The 19,758-nt window shown below is 51.7% G+C and overlaps 1 protein-coding gene and 1 non-coding gene across 2 annotated transcripts; one reads left to right on the top strand and one right to left on the bottom strand.

The window, feature by feature from the left end:
- The first annotated feature begins 340 nt into the window (after positions 1 to 340).
- On the top strand, positions 341 to 9,805 carry CDC37 (cell division cycle 37). The gene is made up of 8 exons (XM_006179369.2): positions 341 to 542; positions 5,964 to 6,245; positions 6,584 to 6,692; positions 6,803 to 6,918; positions 7,004 to 7,126; positions 7,761 to 7,943; positions 8,042 to 8,113; positions 9,223 to 9,805. Exons 1-8 carry the CDS (start codon positions 441 to 443, stop codon positions 9,376 to 9,378), a joined length of 1,143 nt encoding a protein of 380 aa, XP_006179431.1. The 5' UTR covers positions 341 to 440; the 3' UTR covers positions 9,379 to 9,805.
- A 2,535-nt stretch (positions 9,806 to 12,340) lies between these two features.
- Positions 12,341 to 12,445, bottom strand: LOC116659153. Its single transcript, XR_004314438.1, has one exon. It is a non-coding gene; the product is annotated as a U6 spliceosomal RNA (small nuclear RNA).
- Between the last annotated feature and the right edge of the window lie 7,313 nt (positions 12,446 to 19,758).

Below are 19,758 nucleotides of genomic sequence, written 5' to 3'. Positions count from 1 at the left end.
GTTTTCTCGCCGAGGCCCGGCCCCAGCAGAAGGCTCGGGCTGACGTCACTGCGGTGTGGCTAAGAGGACATTCCTCTCTCTGTATCTCGCTAACTGTCCCCTCCCTCGCCATGGTCGACGCAAGTCATGGGGCAGCGGGAGATGAAGAGGGCTCGAGGTTGGAGGATCCATTTATACGGGTGTCTAGAGGGAGCCCAGAGCTGCAGGAGGTGAGATCTCGGCGAAGACTCCCGGGGCCGGAACACGTGCGCAGGGCTCTTTAAGGAGAACTCGGTTGCCAGTGCCGCTGCCCCGGTTACTAGGGATATGACGTCATGCGCGGGCGGGGACGTGAGCTCCCTGGCGGAAGCGGAAGGGGTGGGGCTCTGCGGGCCGAATCTCCGTGCCGCCGCCGCCGCCGCCGTCGTCAGAGCCGGAGCGGGCTGGGCCGCCGAGGCAAGATGGTGGACTACAGCGTGTGGGACCACATCGAGGTGTCTGACGATGAAGACGAAACGCACCCCAACATCGACACCGCCAGCCTCTTCCGCTGGCGGCACCAGGTAGAGTGCGCGCGCCCAGCCCCTTCCCCCACTCACAGGACTCCGTTTCAGAGTTCTGATCCCTGATATTGCCAGGAACCCAACAATTGACACCTGAGATTCCCACCCTACAGTGTGGACTTTTAGTATCGCTCGGCGTTCTTCAACTCCGGGACCCCAGAACTGCCAGGACCCTTTAGTCCCTGCCCACGATCCCGCTCCGTCCTCCGATTTCTTCTTGGAACTCCCAGCTGACCCCTAGGGCACCTTTTTCAGAGTCTAGACTCGCAAGACGAGCTTTGGGCGTGCCCCTCAATCCAGTTTGGGACCTTCCATTTACACCCAGAATACTGACTCAGAATTTGGACCTTGACCCTATTCGGATACCCACTTGGGACCTTGGATATCCCACGGACCCCTCCAACCCCTAAAGTCCCCAATACTCTAAGTCCATTCTGCGTCTTGCCTCTCTGGGTCTTTGACAGAAATTCCCATTTAGGTCCAGAGCTCTTACTTCTCCAGATAGACCAAGGAACTCTGCCCTTTCCTGAGATTTCTGTTCCTGGCCCAGGACTCCTTCCCTGGAACGTAGACCGGTGCCCCAGGAGGACCCTCAGTCCCATCTAGGACAGGAATTTTGAAACCTGGTTCCCCTTCAGACTGAACCACCAGCTCCACCCTGATGGAGCCTCCAATTCCGGCCGTTCTTTGGCATCACATACTGTAGACCCAGTTTCCCATTACATCAGGAAGCCCTACCCACATGGCTTCCTGCCCAGCCAGAACCCCTGCCCCTACTTGGTACTGCAGACCTGGTCACCACCCACCCCCAAGACGGGCTTCCTATGGGAACCTCTGCCAACATTGGAATCCCTCATTCAGACCCATGTCCGGGACCCAAACCCAGCCCACCTTCCTTCCCACCCCAGTTTAAGTCTGCTGTTCTCGAGATACCCAGATTGACCCTGCTCTTACCAGGAACCCTCCCAGTGTGATTTCACATTCACTGGCCTTTCTTTTATTTGTTTTCTCCCACATCCAGACCCCAGAATCTGTGTGTTCTCTCACCCGTCTCTCTGCCCGGCAGTGCTCACAGGCCAACAGAATGACTCTCATGAGACCTAATCGTCTAATCTCCTGCTCCACTGAATGAGAGCTTCTGCACCCACATACCTGCATCTGTTATACTCTCTAAATGAGAGCTTGTACCTCTCAGAACCTTCCAGTTGGGAACTCCTGACCCCACCTTCTCATCTATCAGCTCCCAGTCATTTATCCAGAAACTCCCAGAAGGGCCCATTCTGCTGACACAGTCTTAGTCCCTACATCTGATTCCCAGTCCCAGTCCCAGTCCCAACCCATTTCTTAAAGCAGCAGTCTCCTGGGTAGCATACCTGCCAGGCAAGCCACTGGACTGTAAGAAGAAAGTTCTAGCACTTCTCTTTCTGGTTATGTGTAACATTTTATTATGAAATATTTAAGGTCCCTGCAAAGCTTTAAAGACTATTCTTGGGAACACCTATTTCTGTCACGTAGTTAATCGGTATAACTGTGTGGAGGCCAGTTTGGTCCTGCTGGATGGGAGGCCGGTGCCCCCTCTCCTGCAACGTCCTCCTGCCACCATGTCCTACTCCCTCTCGGCACAAAGCTTTTTCCTGTCCTGCCACCCAGAGTCCCACAGCTGTAGTGGAGGCAGGGAGCCTCGTGTCTCCAGCACCAGGTTCAGTGGCCAGCAAGCCTGGCCTCTAATCCAAGCCCTGCCACAAGACCGTGGCTGCTTTACTCCAGGGGAAGCAAGACCCCCACCTCCATGAGACCATCATAAGAATAATGTGAGATTAGAACTGAAAAGCACTTGACTCAGGGCCTGGGAAGAAGTAAGTGTACCAGAGGGGAAGGTGGGATTAGAGAAGAAGTAGTCCGGATCCTTTCTGAGTATAGGTCTGCCCACCTAGGTTCAGATCCTGTCTCATATCCTGTCTCCTTCTGAATCACTGACTTGCTGCATGGCCACCAGTGAGTTTTGATCTCTCTGTGCCTCAGTTTCCCCAGCTGGGAATCTTAGTGGTATCCACCCCATTGGGTTGTTGTGAGGGTCAGCTTATTTCTTTAATGTGTGTAATGCTCTCAGGACAGTACCTGGCATGTAATAAGTTCTGTGAAAACTTCAGTCACTATCATTGTCATTACTCAGGTAACTCATGGTAAAAAAATAATCCAAGGTTTCCAGAAGGGGACAAGTGAGTCGTCCCAGCTCCCACTCCCTTGCCTGGAGACAGCTACCAGTACTCGTTTCTTGTGGCTCCTTCCAGTGAGCTGTGGGACATTGAGGTTCTGTGCGCTTCGGTTTCATGATCTATAAGGCAGGAGGGCAGTGACACCTGTGGCCCTTTCTCACTGCTGAGGCTTCTGCCCTGCCCAACCTGCTACAGCCCTTCCTGGAGGCGTGAAGCCCAGGCTGGGCGTACTGCCACCCCCACCAGCTCCAGGAGGCCTTTATTTAGCTTTGACCTCCCTGATGGCTGCTAAGAGAATGCCGGGAAGGTTTTGATGACCGCCCAGCAGAAACCAGCAGGGTGGTAGATTCCTGCTGCCACCCAAGACCAGCTATGATGTTGACCATATAGAGCCCCTCACAAGGCAGCAGGAAGGCTCCAGGGTGACACAGGCCCATCATGGAGGAGAGGTGGCAGAGACCACAAGGCATCCTCCACAGGACGATGGCCTTCTCCACCCCTTATCTTCAGGTGGAAAGGGAGGCTCAACATTGGCTGGGTTTGTCCTCAGGGGCATCAGAGAAGGGCTCAGGTCTGCCGATCCTCACCCACATGTGCCTGTCCCTGTGCTAGAACCTGGAGATCCGACCTCGAATAAAGCACAGAAGCAAATTAGCAGACCATTCTGTTGGCCACGACAACGGTGACGCCAGTGGGACACGTACACCAAGTGCTGTGTTGCACGCAGTTTCTTTGGAGTAACTCATTTAGTCCTCACAACACACCTGTGAGGCCCCACTTCCTAGAGGGGGACACCAAGGCAGGGAGAGGTGCAAGCGACTGGGCTAAGGTCTAGTTACTGTAAGTGGAGGAGCTGGGTGCTCTGATGGTGCAGTAACTGCCCCTCCCAGTTACCAGGCATTTACTCCAGGCTAGAAATGGAACTGAGCACTTGAAGTAAATTTCCCTTTTTTTAGACTTTTTTTTTTTTTTTTAATGAAAGTACTGTGCTTGAACCAAGGACCCCAGGACCTGGTGCATGCTAAGCACTCATTCTACCACTGAGCTATACTCTCCCCGCTGGAAGTACGTTTTCTTGTTTGAATCCCATACAGCCCCCAGAGAGAGGGAGAGTGCCCCTCGGATAGACAGCATGGGAATGGCGCTCACTGAGGGACTACTGGACCGTCTGCTTAATAACTTCTTTTGCTTCTCCTGGTGCCATCCTGCGAGGTCGGCACTGATGTCTGCATGTGACAGATGAGGAATCTGAGGTTAGGAAGTTGACCCAGGGACACGCAGCCATTAAGTGGAGACTGTGGGCTATGACCCCAGGTCTGGGGTCCCAAGGCCATCCACCAGCATCTCGTCAGATCAACTGATGATCACAGAGGGGCCTTTGGGGCTCAGTGACTCGGGGGGTTGGGCAGGCTCTGTCGAAGCTGGGACTTGGGGGCGAAGCAAATGGAGTCGGGGAAGAGAGTTCCAGGTGGAAGGAACAGCATGGGCAGAGGCTAAGAGAGAGCTGGTCCATTCAGGGAACCACAAGGGCCAACATCGACCTAGGACCCAGAGTTGGGAGAGGAGAGTGGGACCCAGCCCCCTAAGGAGCCTTGATGCCATTTGGGCAACTTGGGGCAGGGGTCTGGGGTCCCATCTAAACCCAGACACTCCAGGTCAGGGTGGCAGGGAAGGCTGCGGTCAGAGGTGCATGTTTCAAGGACTCGTCTGGCAGCTTCTGAGCCTGGATTGAGGGGACGGCCATCAAAGGTGGTGGCACCCCTCACGGATCAGCTAGTGGCTCTGGACTGAGCATGCACTGTTGGGAGCTGGGAGAGATGCTGGGGGAGCCAAGCAGGGGTGGAGAGTGGACAGGCCCCAGTAATCTAACAGGGGCCTGGTGAGGGGACTGAGTGAGATGAAGAATGAAGAGATGAGGTGCCATCACCAAATTTGGAGTGCAAGGGAAGAAGAGGTCTGGGGAGCGGCATCTGGCAGGGAGGACAGGGCACCAAGCCCAGGAGGGCTTGCTGGCCTGGAGAGAGAGCTGCATGGACCTTTGGAGATCCAGGTGCAACTCTTGGGATGGAGCAAACTGGAGAAACAACTAGAAGAGAAAACTGTCAGGATTTGGTGGCAGAGAGGAAGGGAGGGGTAGGGCTCATGAGCAGTCCTAACAGGCTGAAGAGGTGGGGAGGGTCTTCACTGAGGCCGGACACAGCAGAAAACCAGATTTGGGGGATCCAGGTGGTGAGTTCAGTTAGGGGCACAGAGTGGAGGTGCCTGTGGGACACCCAGGCAGAAACGGCTTGAGGGGGTTAATGGGCAGAGGAGGGTACCCCAGTGTTGCCAAGGGCAGCTCCAGAGAGAAGGTGGATCCTGAGGCCTTGGGAAGGGGTGAGGCCTCCATTCAGTGTCTCATTACTTTATTACACCCAGCAAGCCTATCTTGAGTCCTTACTGTGCACCAGGTCCAGACACAACAGTGACCAGATCCCCACCTTCTTGAAGCCAGTATCCTTGGAGGAAGACAGTGTCCAAAATACCGTAATTGTCACAGGATGTTGTCAGGTGACAAGTGCTAAGCAGAGTAAGGGGAGGTTGTGACCTTCAGCAGGGAGGTCAGGGAAGGCCTCAACTGTAAGGGACATTCGAAGATGATAAGGATGCGGTGGGGTGGGGGTTCTAGGGAGAGAGTGTTCCAGGCCAAGGGAACAGCCAGTGCAAAGGCCCTGAGGTTTGAAGTGAGTTCAAGAAAAGGGGAGGGGAGGAAAGGTATAGCTTGGTGGTAGAGTGCGTGCTTAACATGCACAAGGCCCTAGATTCCATTCCTGGTACCTCCATTAAAAAACAAAACAAAAAAAAAACAAAACAGTGAGGCAGCCTGTGTGGCTGGAGGGAGGGGGCAAGCAGGAGGAGGTGAGGGCATGGAGGTGACAGGGCAGGTTGTGCATGGCCTTGTGGGCCGTGGGGAGGACTTGGGCTTTTGCTTAGAGTGAGGTGGGAGCCATATAGGGTTCTGAGCAGAGGAGGGACCTGCCCTGGCTCAGGTGTGCCCAGGTACCTGCAGGGGTGAGAGTGGAAGCTTGGAGTCCAGCACACGAGGTTGACTTGGACATTCTCTGGGGCCATCCCAGGTGCAGCTGTCAGGAGCCCGGGGCAAGGGTGGGGCTGGGGTCAAGGGACAGGCCATTCCTCAGAGCCATGGACCATTCCTGTCCGGCAGGCCCGGGTGGAGCGCATGGAGCAGTTCCAGAAAGAGAAGGAGGAGCTGGACAGGGGCTGCCGCGAGTGCAAACGCAAGGTGGCTGAGTGCCAGCGGAAGCTGAAGGAGCTGGAGGTGGCCGAGGGCGAGGGAGGCAAGGCCGAGTTGGAGCGGCTGCAGGCCGAGGCGCAGCAGCTGCGCAGGGAGGAGCGGAGCTGGGAGCAGAAGCTGGAGGAGATGCGCAAGAAGGAGAAGAGCATGCCCTGGAACGTGGACACGCTCAGCAAGGACGGCTTCAGCAAGGTGTGTGGGGCGGGGCGTGCCGGCAGCCTGCGGCAGGCTGGGGGTTGGGTGCGGTGGATTGTGCAGGTTGGGGGTTGGCTGGATAGGGGCATGGGTGGGAGGCACAGGTGTAGGCGCCCTGGGTGGGTGAAGTACCCCACCAGTACCCTCCTCTGATCTGCCCAAAGGCCCCAGTCCGAGGCCACGCCTGCCACGCCCACGCTCCCGCCACACTGATGTTCACGCCGTCACCACCTCCACTCTGGACGGGATGGGCACTGAGGCCGCGGCCCACCCGGCCACGTTTGAGGCGCTCCACAGCCTCTCCCCAGCCCACTCCCCTTCTCACCCCACCACAGAGCATGGTCAATACCAAGCCTGAGCAGGCAGAGGAGGACTCAGAGGAGGCAAGGGAGCAGAAACACAAAACCTTCGTGGAAAAGTACGAGAAACAGATCAAACACTTTGGTGAGTTGGGTGCGGGGGGCCACCAGTGGGGGCGGGCGATGGTGCACGTGACAGAGGACGGTCCTCTGCTTCCAGGGCCCTGCTGACACTTTGCAAACACCTTCTCACAGGCATGCTCCGCCGCTGGGATGACAGCCAGAAGTACCTGTCAGACAACGTCCACCTGGTGTGTGAGGAGACGGCCAACTACCTGGTCATCTGGTGCATCGATCTAGAGGTGGAGGAGGTGAGTGGGGCTGGTCCCGGGGCTACGGAGCGGCTCTGCCCTGAGTCCGCCACCTGGTGACGCTGTGCCTATTCTCCCTTGGCAGAAATGTGCACTCATGGAGCAGGTGGCCCACCAGACCATCGTCATGCAGTTCATCCTGGAGCTGGCCAAGAGCCTGAAAGTGGACCCCCGCGCCTGCTTCCGGCAGTTCTTCACCAAGATCAAGGTAGGAGCCTGAGTGGCTGGGGCAGATTTAGGGGTGATCATTTTCAGGGAACCAGCCAGCAGTCCACTGGGGGCGGCGGACACAGGTCTACTTGGACTCGAGGCCCTGTGATCAGAACCTCACACATCAGGAGACGGAGGAGCTGAGAAGTGATTGGCAGATTTTGAAAGCAGAGCTGGCAGGATGTGCTGAGAGTCCCAGCCTGGGGTAAGGCCCGGAGTCGGATGCCTGCTGGCTTCTTACCTGAGCACATGGAAGAGCAGAGCTACCCCTGCTGAGCTGGAGGAGGCCAGCAGCAGGGTGGACTGGGTGTGGGGGTGGTGATCCAGAGCTCAGGGGTAACTATGTTGAGTTTGAGGTGCCAGCGAAACTCCCCACAGGAGGAGGCGGTGGGTGTCACGAGTCTGCGGTTCAGGGGACCATGCAGGCAGATGGTCGTGAGCACGTGGGTGTAAACCCGAGCGCAGAGGGGGTGGAGGAGGATAAATGGAGCAGAGGAGAAGCCTGAGCCCCAGGGCGCCTATCCTATAGTTGGGGACCAGACACAGGAAGTCCTTGGGCGTCTCTGAGGACCTGCAGCGGGAGGATCTGGGGACCCAGTCCCACTCTGTGAACGCCCCCGCCCCCTCCGCAGACTGCTGATCGCCAGTACATGGAGGGCTTCAACGACGAGCTGGAGGCCTTCAAAGACCGCGTGCGGGGCCGTGCCAAGCTGCGCATCGAGAAGGCCATGAAGGAGTACGAGGAGGAGGAGCGCAAGAAGCGGCTGGGCCCCGGTGGCCTGGACCCTGTCGAGGTCTACGAGTCCCTCCCTGAGGTGTGGCTCCCTACTCCTCCCGGCTGGCAGGCGGTGGGCGTGGGCGGGCGGGCAGCCAGCAGGACCCTGGCCCTGACCCTGACCCTCTGCACCCGCAGGAACTCCAGAGATGTTTTGATGTGAAGGATGTGCAGATGCTCCAAGATGCCATCAGCAAGATGGACCCCGCCGTGAGTAACCACATGCCAGGTCCCCCACCACTCCTCTCTCCCCACCCGGCTCCCCAGCGATGTGTCTCCCCGCCCCGTCCAGCCCTGCTGCCCACATGGCTGGTAGAAGTCCCTCTCCTGGGCTTCTCAAAGGAATAAGGGAGGTTTTGTTACCCTGTGGCCGGCACACCAGGCAGCCAGGCTTCATGCCACGTGCTCAACTTAAATTTATTGAGCACTACTGTGTGCCCAGCATCCAGATTGACTGCCACTGTCACTGTGGGCTGTTAATAAGCACACCGAGCTGACCCAACCTTTGTCAGCCAGTCAGTAGCCCAAGGAGGGGGCTCCCCCCCAACCACTGTGACCCCAAACCAGTTTCTCTCTGGGTATTAACTCACAAAATTCACAGGGAGGGCTGAGCACATAGTAGGCACTGGTAAACACTGGCTGTTAGGAGCAGCAAGAGTGGTGGTAAGTGAAGACTTTGAGTCTTAAGAGACCTCAGTGTGACTCCATTCCTGCTGCTTGGCTCACTGGTTGACCCTCTGGTTTCCTCATCTGCAAAATGGGTCTAGTCGCCACACTGGCCCAGGGTTTGTAGAGACTTCTATGGGAATGAGCATCTAGACCAAGGGTCTTCAGACTCTGGCTTGCAGGCTCACTGCCTGTCTATAAAGTTTTATGGGAATGCTGTGGCCACACTCATTTATTTTCATCTTGTCTGCGGCTGATTTGGGGCTGCAACTGTAAAGTTGAGGAGTGATGAGTTGAGAGGTTTTGACAAAGACCATAAGCCCCTAAGCCAAAAACATTTACTGTCTGGCACTTTACTAAAAAACCACTTACTGACCCTTGTGCGAGACCTTACACTGTTTAAATTTGAATTAAAGTTAAGTGAAATTTCAAGTTCTATCCCTCCCCTGCACTAGGCACATTTGAAATACTCAGTAGCTAGTGGCACCCATGTTGAATGGCGCAGATTACAGACCATTTTCATCGTCGTAGACAGTTCTCTTGGACAACTGTGATCTAGAATAATCGGGAAGCAGGCTTGAGAATGTGCAGGGGACAGGCGGGCCACCAGGAGATGGCAGCCCAGCCTCACCTGCCCACTCTTCTCCCCACAGGATGCGAAGTACCACATGCAGCGCTGCATCGACTCCGGCCTCTGGGTCCCCAACTCCAAGTCCAGCGAGGCCAAGGAAGGGGAGGAGGCGGGTCCTGGGGACCCCTTGCTGGAAGCCACCCCAAAGCCGGGTGATGAGAAAGATGTCAGCGCCTGATCCGCTCCAGCTGCCACCAGCCTGCCTGCAGGCCCCTGTGCACCCCTTTTCAGAAAACAGAAATAGATGCCATCTACCCAGCTCCTGGCTTCCTCCACTTTTGCTGCTCCCCCACCTAGCCCGGAGGGGCCTGCCCACCCCCTCCACTGCCCCCACCCCCCAGCACTCATCGAGTCTCTGCTTCGAGTCAAGGGGTTTCACTGCTTGCAGCCCCCCATCAGCATTCTGCCAAAGGCTGGGGGGTCCAGGGAGGGGCAGAGGTTGCCAGGCTGGTCCACAGGGTGGGGGTGGGGGCCCCAGCTCAGGGCCCGCTCCAGTCACCGTGGACTCTTGTTTTCACTGTTGGTTTGCTGTCGAATCTTCTGTATAGTAAACAGCAATGATCTTCCAATAAAGGATTTCAGATGCTCCGCGGGGCGTCACAAGGGCTGTTGGCACAGCTCTTCTCTCAGGGGTGGGAGGGGAGGACCCTAGTGAGTGTTGGCCGTTGGGCCCATTGCCCTCCAGCTGTGGGGCAACTTCCTCCATCCTCACTCCAGGCTCTTCCACATGCTGTTCCACTGCCTCAGGACACTTTTATGGCAGAGCTCTCACTCGCCATCCCCACCCCTCTCCGTAAGTCTGGCTTTTCTCATCCCTCCAACCCCCCCGCCCCCCCATCCACTGAGACGCATCCTCACAGTGTCTCACCTTCCACGTGGCCTACTCAGCCTACAAAATATTTCTTGAGTCTGGCCGCTGCCCTTCGTCCTCCACCCTGGTCCAGGTCCCCCATCACCTCTGTCCTGGACATCTGCCCCAGCCTCCGTGTCTCCCCCTTTCTCGCTAGACCCCACCAGGCAGCCACCAGCAGGTGCCTATGAACACGTGAGTCAAGGCACACCCTTTCCCCCGCAGAAACCTAAGTCCTTCCTGAAGCTCACCCAGCCATGCGACATCAGCCAGGTCACATCCCTGCCCTCATCTCATTACCACCACTCCTCACCAACTAACTCCCTCCTTGCTGATCCTTGAGCCCTTGAAGTTTTACTGTCAGTGTGACCTTGGGCAACTTAGCCTCAGCGACCCCCTGTGTACAATGAGTAATGTTAGTGCCTTCTTCCCAGGGTGGTGGTGAGTGAGATAATGTCCGGGCAGGCATAGCACCTGGCACTCAGATGCTCCAAGTGTGGGCCTTGGTACCTCCTGTCCCTCTCCCCGAACACCCCTGCAGTCAGTCTTTTGAAAAGTTGAAATATTTGGCCCACAGGAAAGCCTTAATACTGTAATAAACAAGGACACGTCAGCTTTTAAGACGTGAAATACCAAGGATCCAGTGAAGCTGACTGCCCGCCTCTCCTGAGGGACACCAACCCCTGGCAGCTGCTTGTCACTCTGACCAGAGCTCTGCCACCTCCTCCCAGAGGCCCGCCTTCTGCGTCACACCTCACATCCAGCCACAAAGCTTCCCACCTGCCCAGCTCTGCCAACCTGTGTATTGTCTCCTTAATGTTGTGAGCACAACCTAGGTACAAACTGATCTTTCCTGGTCTTGAGACATTGCAGAGCTCCTAAGGGGTCCTGGCCCTCAGTCAAAGCCAAGGACCTCAGAATGCCCTTGTGCCCAAGCTGATCACCACCAGGGGGCAATAGTGAGCTGCAAATCCAGGTGGCATTGCCTAACGCTTTTTATTCTGAGGAAAATGGCAGGTAGGGGATCTGGGCGGATTGGAGGGGCCTCCTGAGGCCCTGGATAGGCCTCACCCACCTAGCGTCCCTCCAGGACCCATTCATGGTGGTCAACTTATTCTTTACTGCGAAAACTGATAGGTAGATTCCATATTACTGAGAATTTCCTTTCCTCTCAGGCTTCAATATAATGCAGCACTGTTACTGATGCTTTACTTTAAATTTCAATATTTTGTTCATCATAGATTTTTCCCCCATTGTGTGTTTTTTTTTTAAATATTGCATTAAAATATTTATCTTGGTTACCGAGTTGGCGCCCTCTTTGCTTTCATGCCTCACCTGCCTCGCCCTAGCACAACCTAGGATTTAAAACATCGAATGATATTAAGAGATACACCATAGAGTAAGCTCCCTCTCTACCACCCTCCACTGAGCCAGTTCCCTGCCCCCAACCTTGGGAACCCACTGTCTGCGGTTTCCCGTGACTCCTTCAGGGGTTTCTTTCTGTAAGATCAAACATAATCTTACCCCTTCCCTTCCCTTTTACAAAATACGTAGCACACTGTGCACTCTGTGACGCGTCTTGCTTTTTTTCACTGAACCGTGTGGCCCTGCAAATCTTTCCTTATCAGTACATCAGCACTTCCTCATTCTTTTGACTCTGGTATGTGCGCGTCTCAGCATTTATTTCATCAGCACTTTTTTGATTAACACTTGAGGTTCTTTCCCAACCCTACTTTTACAGGCAATGCTGCGAGAAATACCTTTCTGCGCCATTTCCCACCAGTACAGTCATCCTACCTGGAGGGTAAGCTTCCCAAAGCAGGATTGCTGAGTCTTAGGGGCAAACAGAATTCCACTCAGAAGGGTTTCACTGAACAAATGTAGTGCAGAGCCAGGTTTCACTCCTGCAAACCGGACAGGAGAACCAACAAATGTTGAGTGTATTCCTTTTCTATGGCTGGCTGCTGTAACAAATCACCACTTAGTGGTTTCAACACAATGTATTACCTTACACTTTTGCAGGTCAGAAGTCTGCACGGGTCTTGCTGTGCTAAATTCAAGGCGTTGGTGGGGCCGTGGGCCCTCTGGAGGTTCTGGATCCATTTCCTTGTGGTTTCCAGCTTCTAGGGGCTGCCTGCATTCCTGGTTGCATGGTCGCCTTCCTCCATCTCCAAAGATGGCAAAGATGAATCAAGTTCTTCTATCACATCACTCTGACCCCTTTTCCTACCTCCCCCTTCCACTTTTAAGGACCTTTGTGATTACCTTCAGCCCACCAGGATTTATATATATATATATGGAACAAATCACAAATTTGCATATCATCCTTGCACAAGGGTCATGCTAATCTTCCTTACCGTTCCAATTTTAGTATATGTGCTGCTAAAGTGAGCGCACTCATCTCCCTGTCTTAAAGGAAGCTAATCATCCTTAATTTCTAATTCTCCCTTGCCACACCATAGAACATATTCACAGATGCTGGCGATTAGGACATGGGCATCTTTGGGGTGTTGTTATTCTGTAAGGTGCCCAGAGCTAGCAGCAGCAGGGAGCTGTTAATGGGGCTCAAGGGGATGAACCTGCTGACATCTGGAGCCATGAAGAAGCTTCTCCTTTGCAGGTTATGTGGCCAAAGACAAACAGCCGCTGCCCAACTGTGGTTGGGAAGGGAGAGAGCAGGCGAACAGATATCCTTCATCCATCTCCCACCTCCCATCTCCTGCCAGCCTTCCCCACTGGCAGAACCCACCAGAAGCCAAGGACATGGAAACTAGGTGAAGCAATTTGCTGTCATCGTGGCTATAGAAGGACACCCTGAATACATAGCTGCTCAGAGAGAGCAAATATCCTGCTGGGGACCTGGAATTGCTAGGGGTGTGGAGGACAGAGCCTAAAAGCAGTTATTCTAGCACCCGATACCCTTTATCTGCTCCACTCCCTTCTCCCTGACACTTCAACCTTCTACCAAAACCCACAAAACCTACTTGTTAATATTTATCTGGTTTATGTCAGCTCCCTGAATGCCGGGATTCCTGTGTTTTGTTCACGGCTAAATCCCCAGGGCTCAGAACACAGCATACAGTAGGCACTCCATAAGTGTTTTTTTTTAATGGAGGTAAAATGTACATAACAGAAAATTGATCATTTTAACCATTTCAAGGGGTACAATTCAGTGCCGTAAGTACAAGAAACTCTGTACTCAATAAATACTTAACTCCCTGTTCATAAAACATCTGTAATTTTGTGCCTGGCTGATTTCACACAGGAGAATGCTTTCCAGCCTCCTTTATGGTGCAGCCTGTGTCAGAATGTCCTTCTTTTTTAAGGCTGATTAATATTCCATTATAGGATACCCCACATTTTGTTTACTCGCTCATTCACCAATAGACACTTGTGTTGCCTCTACCTCTCAGCTATCATGAATAAAGCTGCTGTGAATACAACTGTGCAAATCTCTCTTTGAGTCCCTGCTTTCTTTGTGTATACATGAAGAAGTGCAATTGCTGGATTATATGGTGATTCTTTTTGAGGAACCACTAACCGATAAGCATGTTTTGATCTCAGAAATGAGTTGGATATCAGGGGCCCGGAAGTGGAGTGGAGACTTGTCCTCAAAACCATTTTGTGCCTTTTTGATTTGGAACCACATGACTGAATGACTTATTTAAAAATAAATCATCAAAAAAAACATTAAAAAGAAAAGAATGGTGGGATAAGGTTGTTTCTTAGAGCCACTGAAACCGCAAAATTGGAAATCACGTGATTGTCCAGCCATGGGAGATAAGACAAAGAAATTCTAGCCTATTAATGTGTACAATGCTGCACAATAGAGTAGTGAAAACAAGTGGAGTGACTCACATCCGTAGAGATGAAATTCATAAACACTGTGCTCGTTTGTGAATTGGAAATTCATAAACACAAGCACAGATAAAGTAAGCAAGTCATAGGGGCCAGCAGATGGATAGGAATTACAAGTTCAAGGACAGCCTTCCCCTCCGAGACTTAACCTGGCTGTTCCCCCTGACTGGTCCATCTTTCCCCTGACATCCATGTGGCTCCACCTCGGCTCCCACAAGGTCAGATAGGTGGTCCCAGGCCACGCGATCTCCAATGACATCAGCTCCCTGCTTTGCTTCTTCTATATCGTGTCACCATCTGCTACACCATGTATTTGTCCTTGTTTATCCTTGGTCTTGGCTGTCTTCCCATCTAGACTGTCACACCATAAGTGCAGGGAATTTTATCTGTTCTCTTCCCTCCTGTGTCTCCCTGGTGGGTGGGGGTGGGGGCCTAGAACAGGGCCGAGCACACAGTAGGTGCTCAAGAGATGTGTATCCTCATTGCTGTAGGGGCTGAAAGGGACAACAGCCACTTTCCTCTGAGGATGAAAATGAGGAGTGGAACTCTGAGATTCTCCACGGTATTTATTTTTATTTAAAAAATTTTTTTTCACAATTCTTTTTGCACTTTGTTTGTTTTGGGCGGGGGGAGCAAATTAGATTTGTTTGTTTCTTTATTTTTAATGGAAGTCCTGGGGACTGAACCCAGGATCTCGTGCACGCTAAGCACACGCTCTACCACTGAGCCATACCCATCCCTCTCTCTGGTATTTATGCTGTTTATTTTTCTACCTGAGTGGACGGCACACAGACAATTTCTTTTTTTTTAGATTTTTAAAAAACTGAGAAATAACTGACATATAGCAATATATTAGTTTCAGGTACAACATACCAATTTGCTAGTTGCGTACATCGTGAAATGATCACCACCTTAAGTCCAGTTAACATCCATCACCCTCCAGAGTTACAGACTTTTTTTTTCTCGTTATGAGAACTTTTAAGATCTCTCGTTTTAGCAACTTTCAAACATACAATACGGTATTGTTAGTCACCATGCTGTCCACCTCATCCCTGGGACTTATTTATTTTATAACTGGAAGTTTGTACCTTCTGACCACCTTCATCCATTTCACCAGCCTCTCTTCCCCCTGATTTTTCAAAAATTATGGTAAAATATAGATAAGGTAAAATGTCACATTTTAACCTTTTTTTTTTAAAGAGTAAAAGCAGATTTATTCGGGGAGATACACACTCCTAGACAGAGCGTAGGCCGTCTCAGACGGCAAGAGAGCCCATTTTAACAATTTCTAAATTTAAAGTTTATAGGATTAAGTACATTCACATTGTTCTGCGATCATCACACCACCCATCTCCAGAACTTCTCATCTTCCTAAACAGAAACTCTGTCCCTGTTCAACACCAGCTCCCCATTCCCCCTCCCCCAGCCCCTGGCACTCACCATTCCACTTTCTGTCTCCAAGAATTTGACTCCTCTAGGGACCACCTATAAAGTGAAATCATAAAATATTTGTCTTGTGTCTGGCTTCTTGCACTCAACAAAATGTTTTCTAGGTACATTTTGTTTGTTCATTCACCAACTTGAGTTGTTTCCCATGACTACTTATGAGAATTTTTTAAGGGCCATGTGTTCACACACAAGGGTGTGGAACTTCCTTGGAAGGATTCCCAGCAGACCTTCATGGCTGCTTTGGGGAAGGGGCTGACAGTTCCCTGAACTCTCCTATTCAAAAGGACACAAAAAGATTTTGTTTTTTTTAATTTTTCAGCCCTTGGCTTTTCCCTGGTCTGGTGGGAGCTCTAGGGAGGCTGGTCCCTGCAGGCCTCTCAGAGACTGGGGATTTCCCCAATTCTCACTTCCTCCTGATAACCCACTAGGGCAGGATGGCCTGTTGTTCCAATTTGCCCAGGACTATTCCAATTTTAACCTGGAAAGTCCCTTGTCTGGGAACCCCCACTCAGTCCTAGGCAAACCCCTATGGTTGGTGGGGTAACCTGGAGCCATCCTGCTGGGACTGGACCCCATCTGTGATGTAGGCATTCGGGGTGGAGGCCTCAGGCCTGAGAGGAGACACATGAGACTTCCCAGTGGCCTCTGTGGCCTCTTCTTTCTTCAGCTGTCAAGTTGGGTGCTGGTCCTACTCTAAAAGAGCCTGACAGGGCTCAGAGAATTCTGAGCACCCAGCTCTGCGCCCAGCCAGCATCCAGGCTGGGAAAATGACAGCTATTATTAGAATTTATTATGATGACTGGGTTTATTACCACTATTGTTGTTATTAATCACCCCACCTGACATTTCCTATTGGTCCCTCCTGGGTCACAGGCCCACCCCGCCCCCGGTGGTCCAGCCTCCAGGCCCAGCAGAGGCCACCCCACCTCACCCAGGCTGGCTGTTGAAGAATCCGACACACTTGGTTTCCTGCTGCTACAGATCTAGTGGCAAAGAGGAAGCTGAGGCCGGAAGACTGTGGCCAGCCCTTCTGCAGCAGGGCAGGACAGTAGCCCAGGCCCAGACGTCTCCCCAGATCATTCCCTCCATTCTTGGCACCAGTTCCAGGCACTGGAGACACAGTGGAGAACCAGACAGACCCTGCCCTTGAGGAGCTGACATTCTAGAATAGATGTCAAACATTAAAATCAGTGCTCAAAGAAACTTCCAGGAAAATGTCAGATGATCATAACGGCTGTTAAGAAAAATACAGCGGGCAAAGGGGACAGAGAGAGGGATTTGCTGATTCAGAGCAAGGAGTTTCTGGGGAGTGGTGAGGCTTTTTTTCTTGGCCTGGGTATTTTGTTTCTTTTATTGTTGTTCTTTCTTTAAAACTGGGCCCACAGGGCAGGGTAATAGCTCAGTGGTGGAGTGCATGATTAGCATGCACGAGGTCCTGGGTTCAATCCCAGTAACTCCACTAAAAAAAGAAAAGAAAAAACTGGGCCCACAGGTAAAGCTTGTGAAAGTTTTCTTTAAGGTATGGTAAACCTCAACACTTGTGACATTCAATGAATGAGTTTTCCACACCAAGCAATTCTCTCTTTTTCAGTGGACACCAACTGGGAATCTTATGGTTCAGTTCAGTTTTGACACTACCTGGAGGTGGCACAAGACCCCACAGGTTAAGGGCTCAGTCCCACAAGACTGCCTCCCACTTCAGGCATCAATCTTCGCCTGTACTTCAGATCAAATAACTGTAATAAGGGGATTCCCAATACCCCCTTCTCAGGTTCAATAATTTGCCATAAAGGCTCATAAAACCTAGAGAAAACTTTACTTTGGTTTACTGGTTTTTTATAAAGGAGACAGATGAACAGCCAGATGAAGAGGTACATAGGGCGAGGTCTGAAGGATCTGAGTGCAGGAGTTCTGACCCCGTGAAATGGGAGTGCGCCACCCTCCCAGCACAGAGATGTATTTACCAATTCAAAAGCTCTCCAAGTCGCGTTGTCTGGGGATTCTAAGCAGGCACAGTGGCACAATTGATTAAATCATTAACCACTGGTGACTGAACTCAATCTCTTGCCCATCTCCCCTCCCCAGATATCAGGGATGGAGGCTGAAATATTTAACCAACCACCCTAATCACATGGTTGGTTCCTCGGACAACCAGCTTCCAGCTTTCAACAGTCACCTCATGTGCCTAAACTCAGGCACGGTTGAACAGGCTTATGATGGAAAACCAAAGATGTTCCTTTCACCTTCATTACTGTGGAAATTCTACGGGTTTTAGGAGTTCTGAGCCAGGAACTGGGGGCTAATGACAAATACTGTAACATGCCAACATCATCTCTTTCATGCAGGAAGTTTCAGGAGTTTTCAAAGCTCTGTGCCAGCAATTGGGGGTGAAGATCAAATCTCTATTTCTTGTTGTAGCACAATGTCACACATGGGAGTATTCAGGAGTATTTAGACAAGAGTATTTATGGGTTCAAAATTCTCAGGCTCGTCTGTGTCTGCTCAATATCCCCATTCCAAACTTCAGGGACCCACTCTTCCCCCTATCAGTGCCCTTATAACATAAGAGACCCTTAGGACTGTGCATTTAAATGCTTTTTATAATTCTATAACCCATACAATCAGGCTCCGGGTCTGAACACTAACATCTATAAAAGAGAAGAGATTGTGTTCAGATGTTCACAGATGTCCTCTGGGTGATGCAGGGAAGACAGATAGCGGGGTGGGGGTGGGCGCAGGCAAGGACAGGAGCCTCGGACCAGGATAAAAGCAACTTGCACTGGTTCCAGCAAGTGATGATGAGGGCTTGTCCAGGAGGCTGAGAAGCAGTTATGCTTCATGAACCAGAGGTGGGTGTGAGAAGAAACGGGGGTATCAAGATTTCTTTCCTGAGATTTTCTGAAATTTCTTTCCCTTGAGCTAACCAATATTTCCATATTTCTCTTGAGTCCTTCCATAGGTGGGCTGAGCAGGCACAAGGAAATATAATACATTCTTTTAATTCCTCTCTCTTATGAAATATAGAGATACTCTGAAGATGTCTTCATAGCAGTACAGAGCCTCTCTCTCTTTTTTCCCCCCAGTTGCAAATTATTCCCTTGTCAGGATGAATCACCATTCATTCCCCAATCCCCAAGCTCCCAGCACTCACTACCCTTTAGGTGCCAAGCTAAATCTCAATCTACAAATTTAAGCTGAATCTCCACAGCTGTCCTGTGAATAAGAGTCTGGTTTTCCCCACATTTTCTCAGACTCAGAGATGAATAGCCACCGTACCCTTGACCCTGGCAGTTATAGCTCCAACTCCAGAAATAGACTTGGCTCTGCCCTTTTGTGTTTTGTGACCTGGGAAAGTTACTCAACGTCTGTTAAAGAAAAAAAAATTATTCTGGCACTTGTCAAAACGGTATGGAAGACTTTATGCAGGACTATTGCAGTAAGGGTGCTTGTAAAAGGGGAGAGAGTTGGGCTCAACCCTGAATACAACAAAGACAGCTGGGGATAGCTGGCCAAATCACAAGAGTCAGGGGGTCCATGGAGATATATCAAGGGGAGGGAGAGCCTTGCTAAACTGACTTAACAGGATTCTTGCTAAAGAGAGGCCAAGGATTTATATATTAATGTTATCCATCAGATAACAAGAGTTGGGGGATGACTCAGGATTCTTTGCTCAGACTGGACTGTGCAGACCAAAGACAGGACTGGGGCGGGGGTTAAGGGGTAGTTGAGAATAGGGCTCAGAGGACTAAAGTTTGGTTAAGGAGAGTCTTTGTCATCTCTCTGTACTTCAGTTTCTTTCTCTGGGAATTGAGAATAGGAGCCCCGGCGGGTGGGGTTGGGAACAGTTCAGTGACAGAGTGAATGGTTAGCATGCACGAGGTCCTGGGTTCAATCTCCAGTACCCCCATTAAAAAACAAACAAACAAACAAACAAACAAAAACCAAACAAAAAACCAAGAGAACTATTGCTGGAATCAAATGAGATAATTCCTGCAATACGCTCAGCGCATAGCCTTCTCAGTAAATCGCAGCGACTTGCTGTGTAGGGATCAGAACTCGGATCAGGTAGGACGTCCAAGCTGCTACCTTGAGAGCAAGGGGGCCTGATAGGACAGGGCTACAGGTGATCAGGAGAGGGATGTGAGCAAGTGGGCTGGAAATGCCTCCCGGAGGAAAGCGGGGTCTCAACCAAGGAAGCAGGGCTGGCCAGGCAGACAGGGAAGACAGGCAGGAAGGAATGTAGAGCCATATAGCAGGAGGGTTGGAGGACTGAATGACGGCCGGCTGCAGCCTTGATCGCCGAGATGAGTACCCTGGGCTTGCACGAGAGTCAGGTCCGGAAACCTGACTTGGGTCCTCCGACCGCATGGGTTATTGAAGTCGCTGCGCGGCAGGAAGACC

Source organism: Camelus ferus, chromosome 22 (genome assembly GCF_009834535.1).
Source record: "Camelus ferus isolate YT-003-E chromosome 22, BCGSAC_Cfer_1.0, whole genome shotgun sequence".
Lineage (NCBI taxonomy): Eukaryota > Metazoa > Chordata > Mammalia > Artiodactyla > Camelidae > Camelus > Camelus ferus.
The sequence above is the reverse complement of the archived record's forward strand: the minus strand, read 5'-3'. Positions and strand labels throughout refer to the sequence as shown.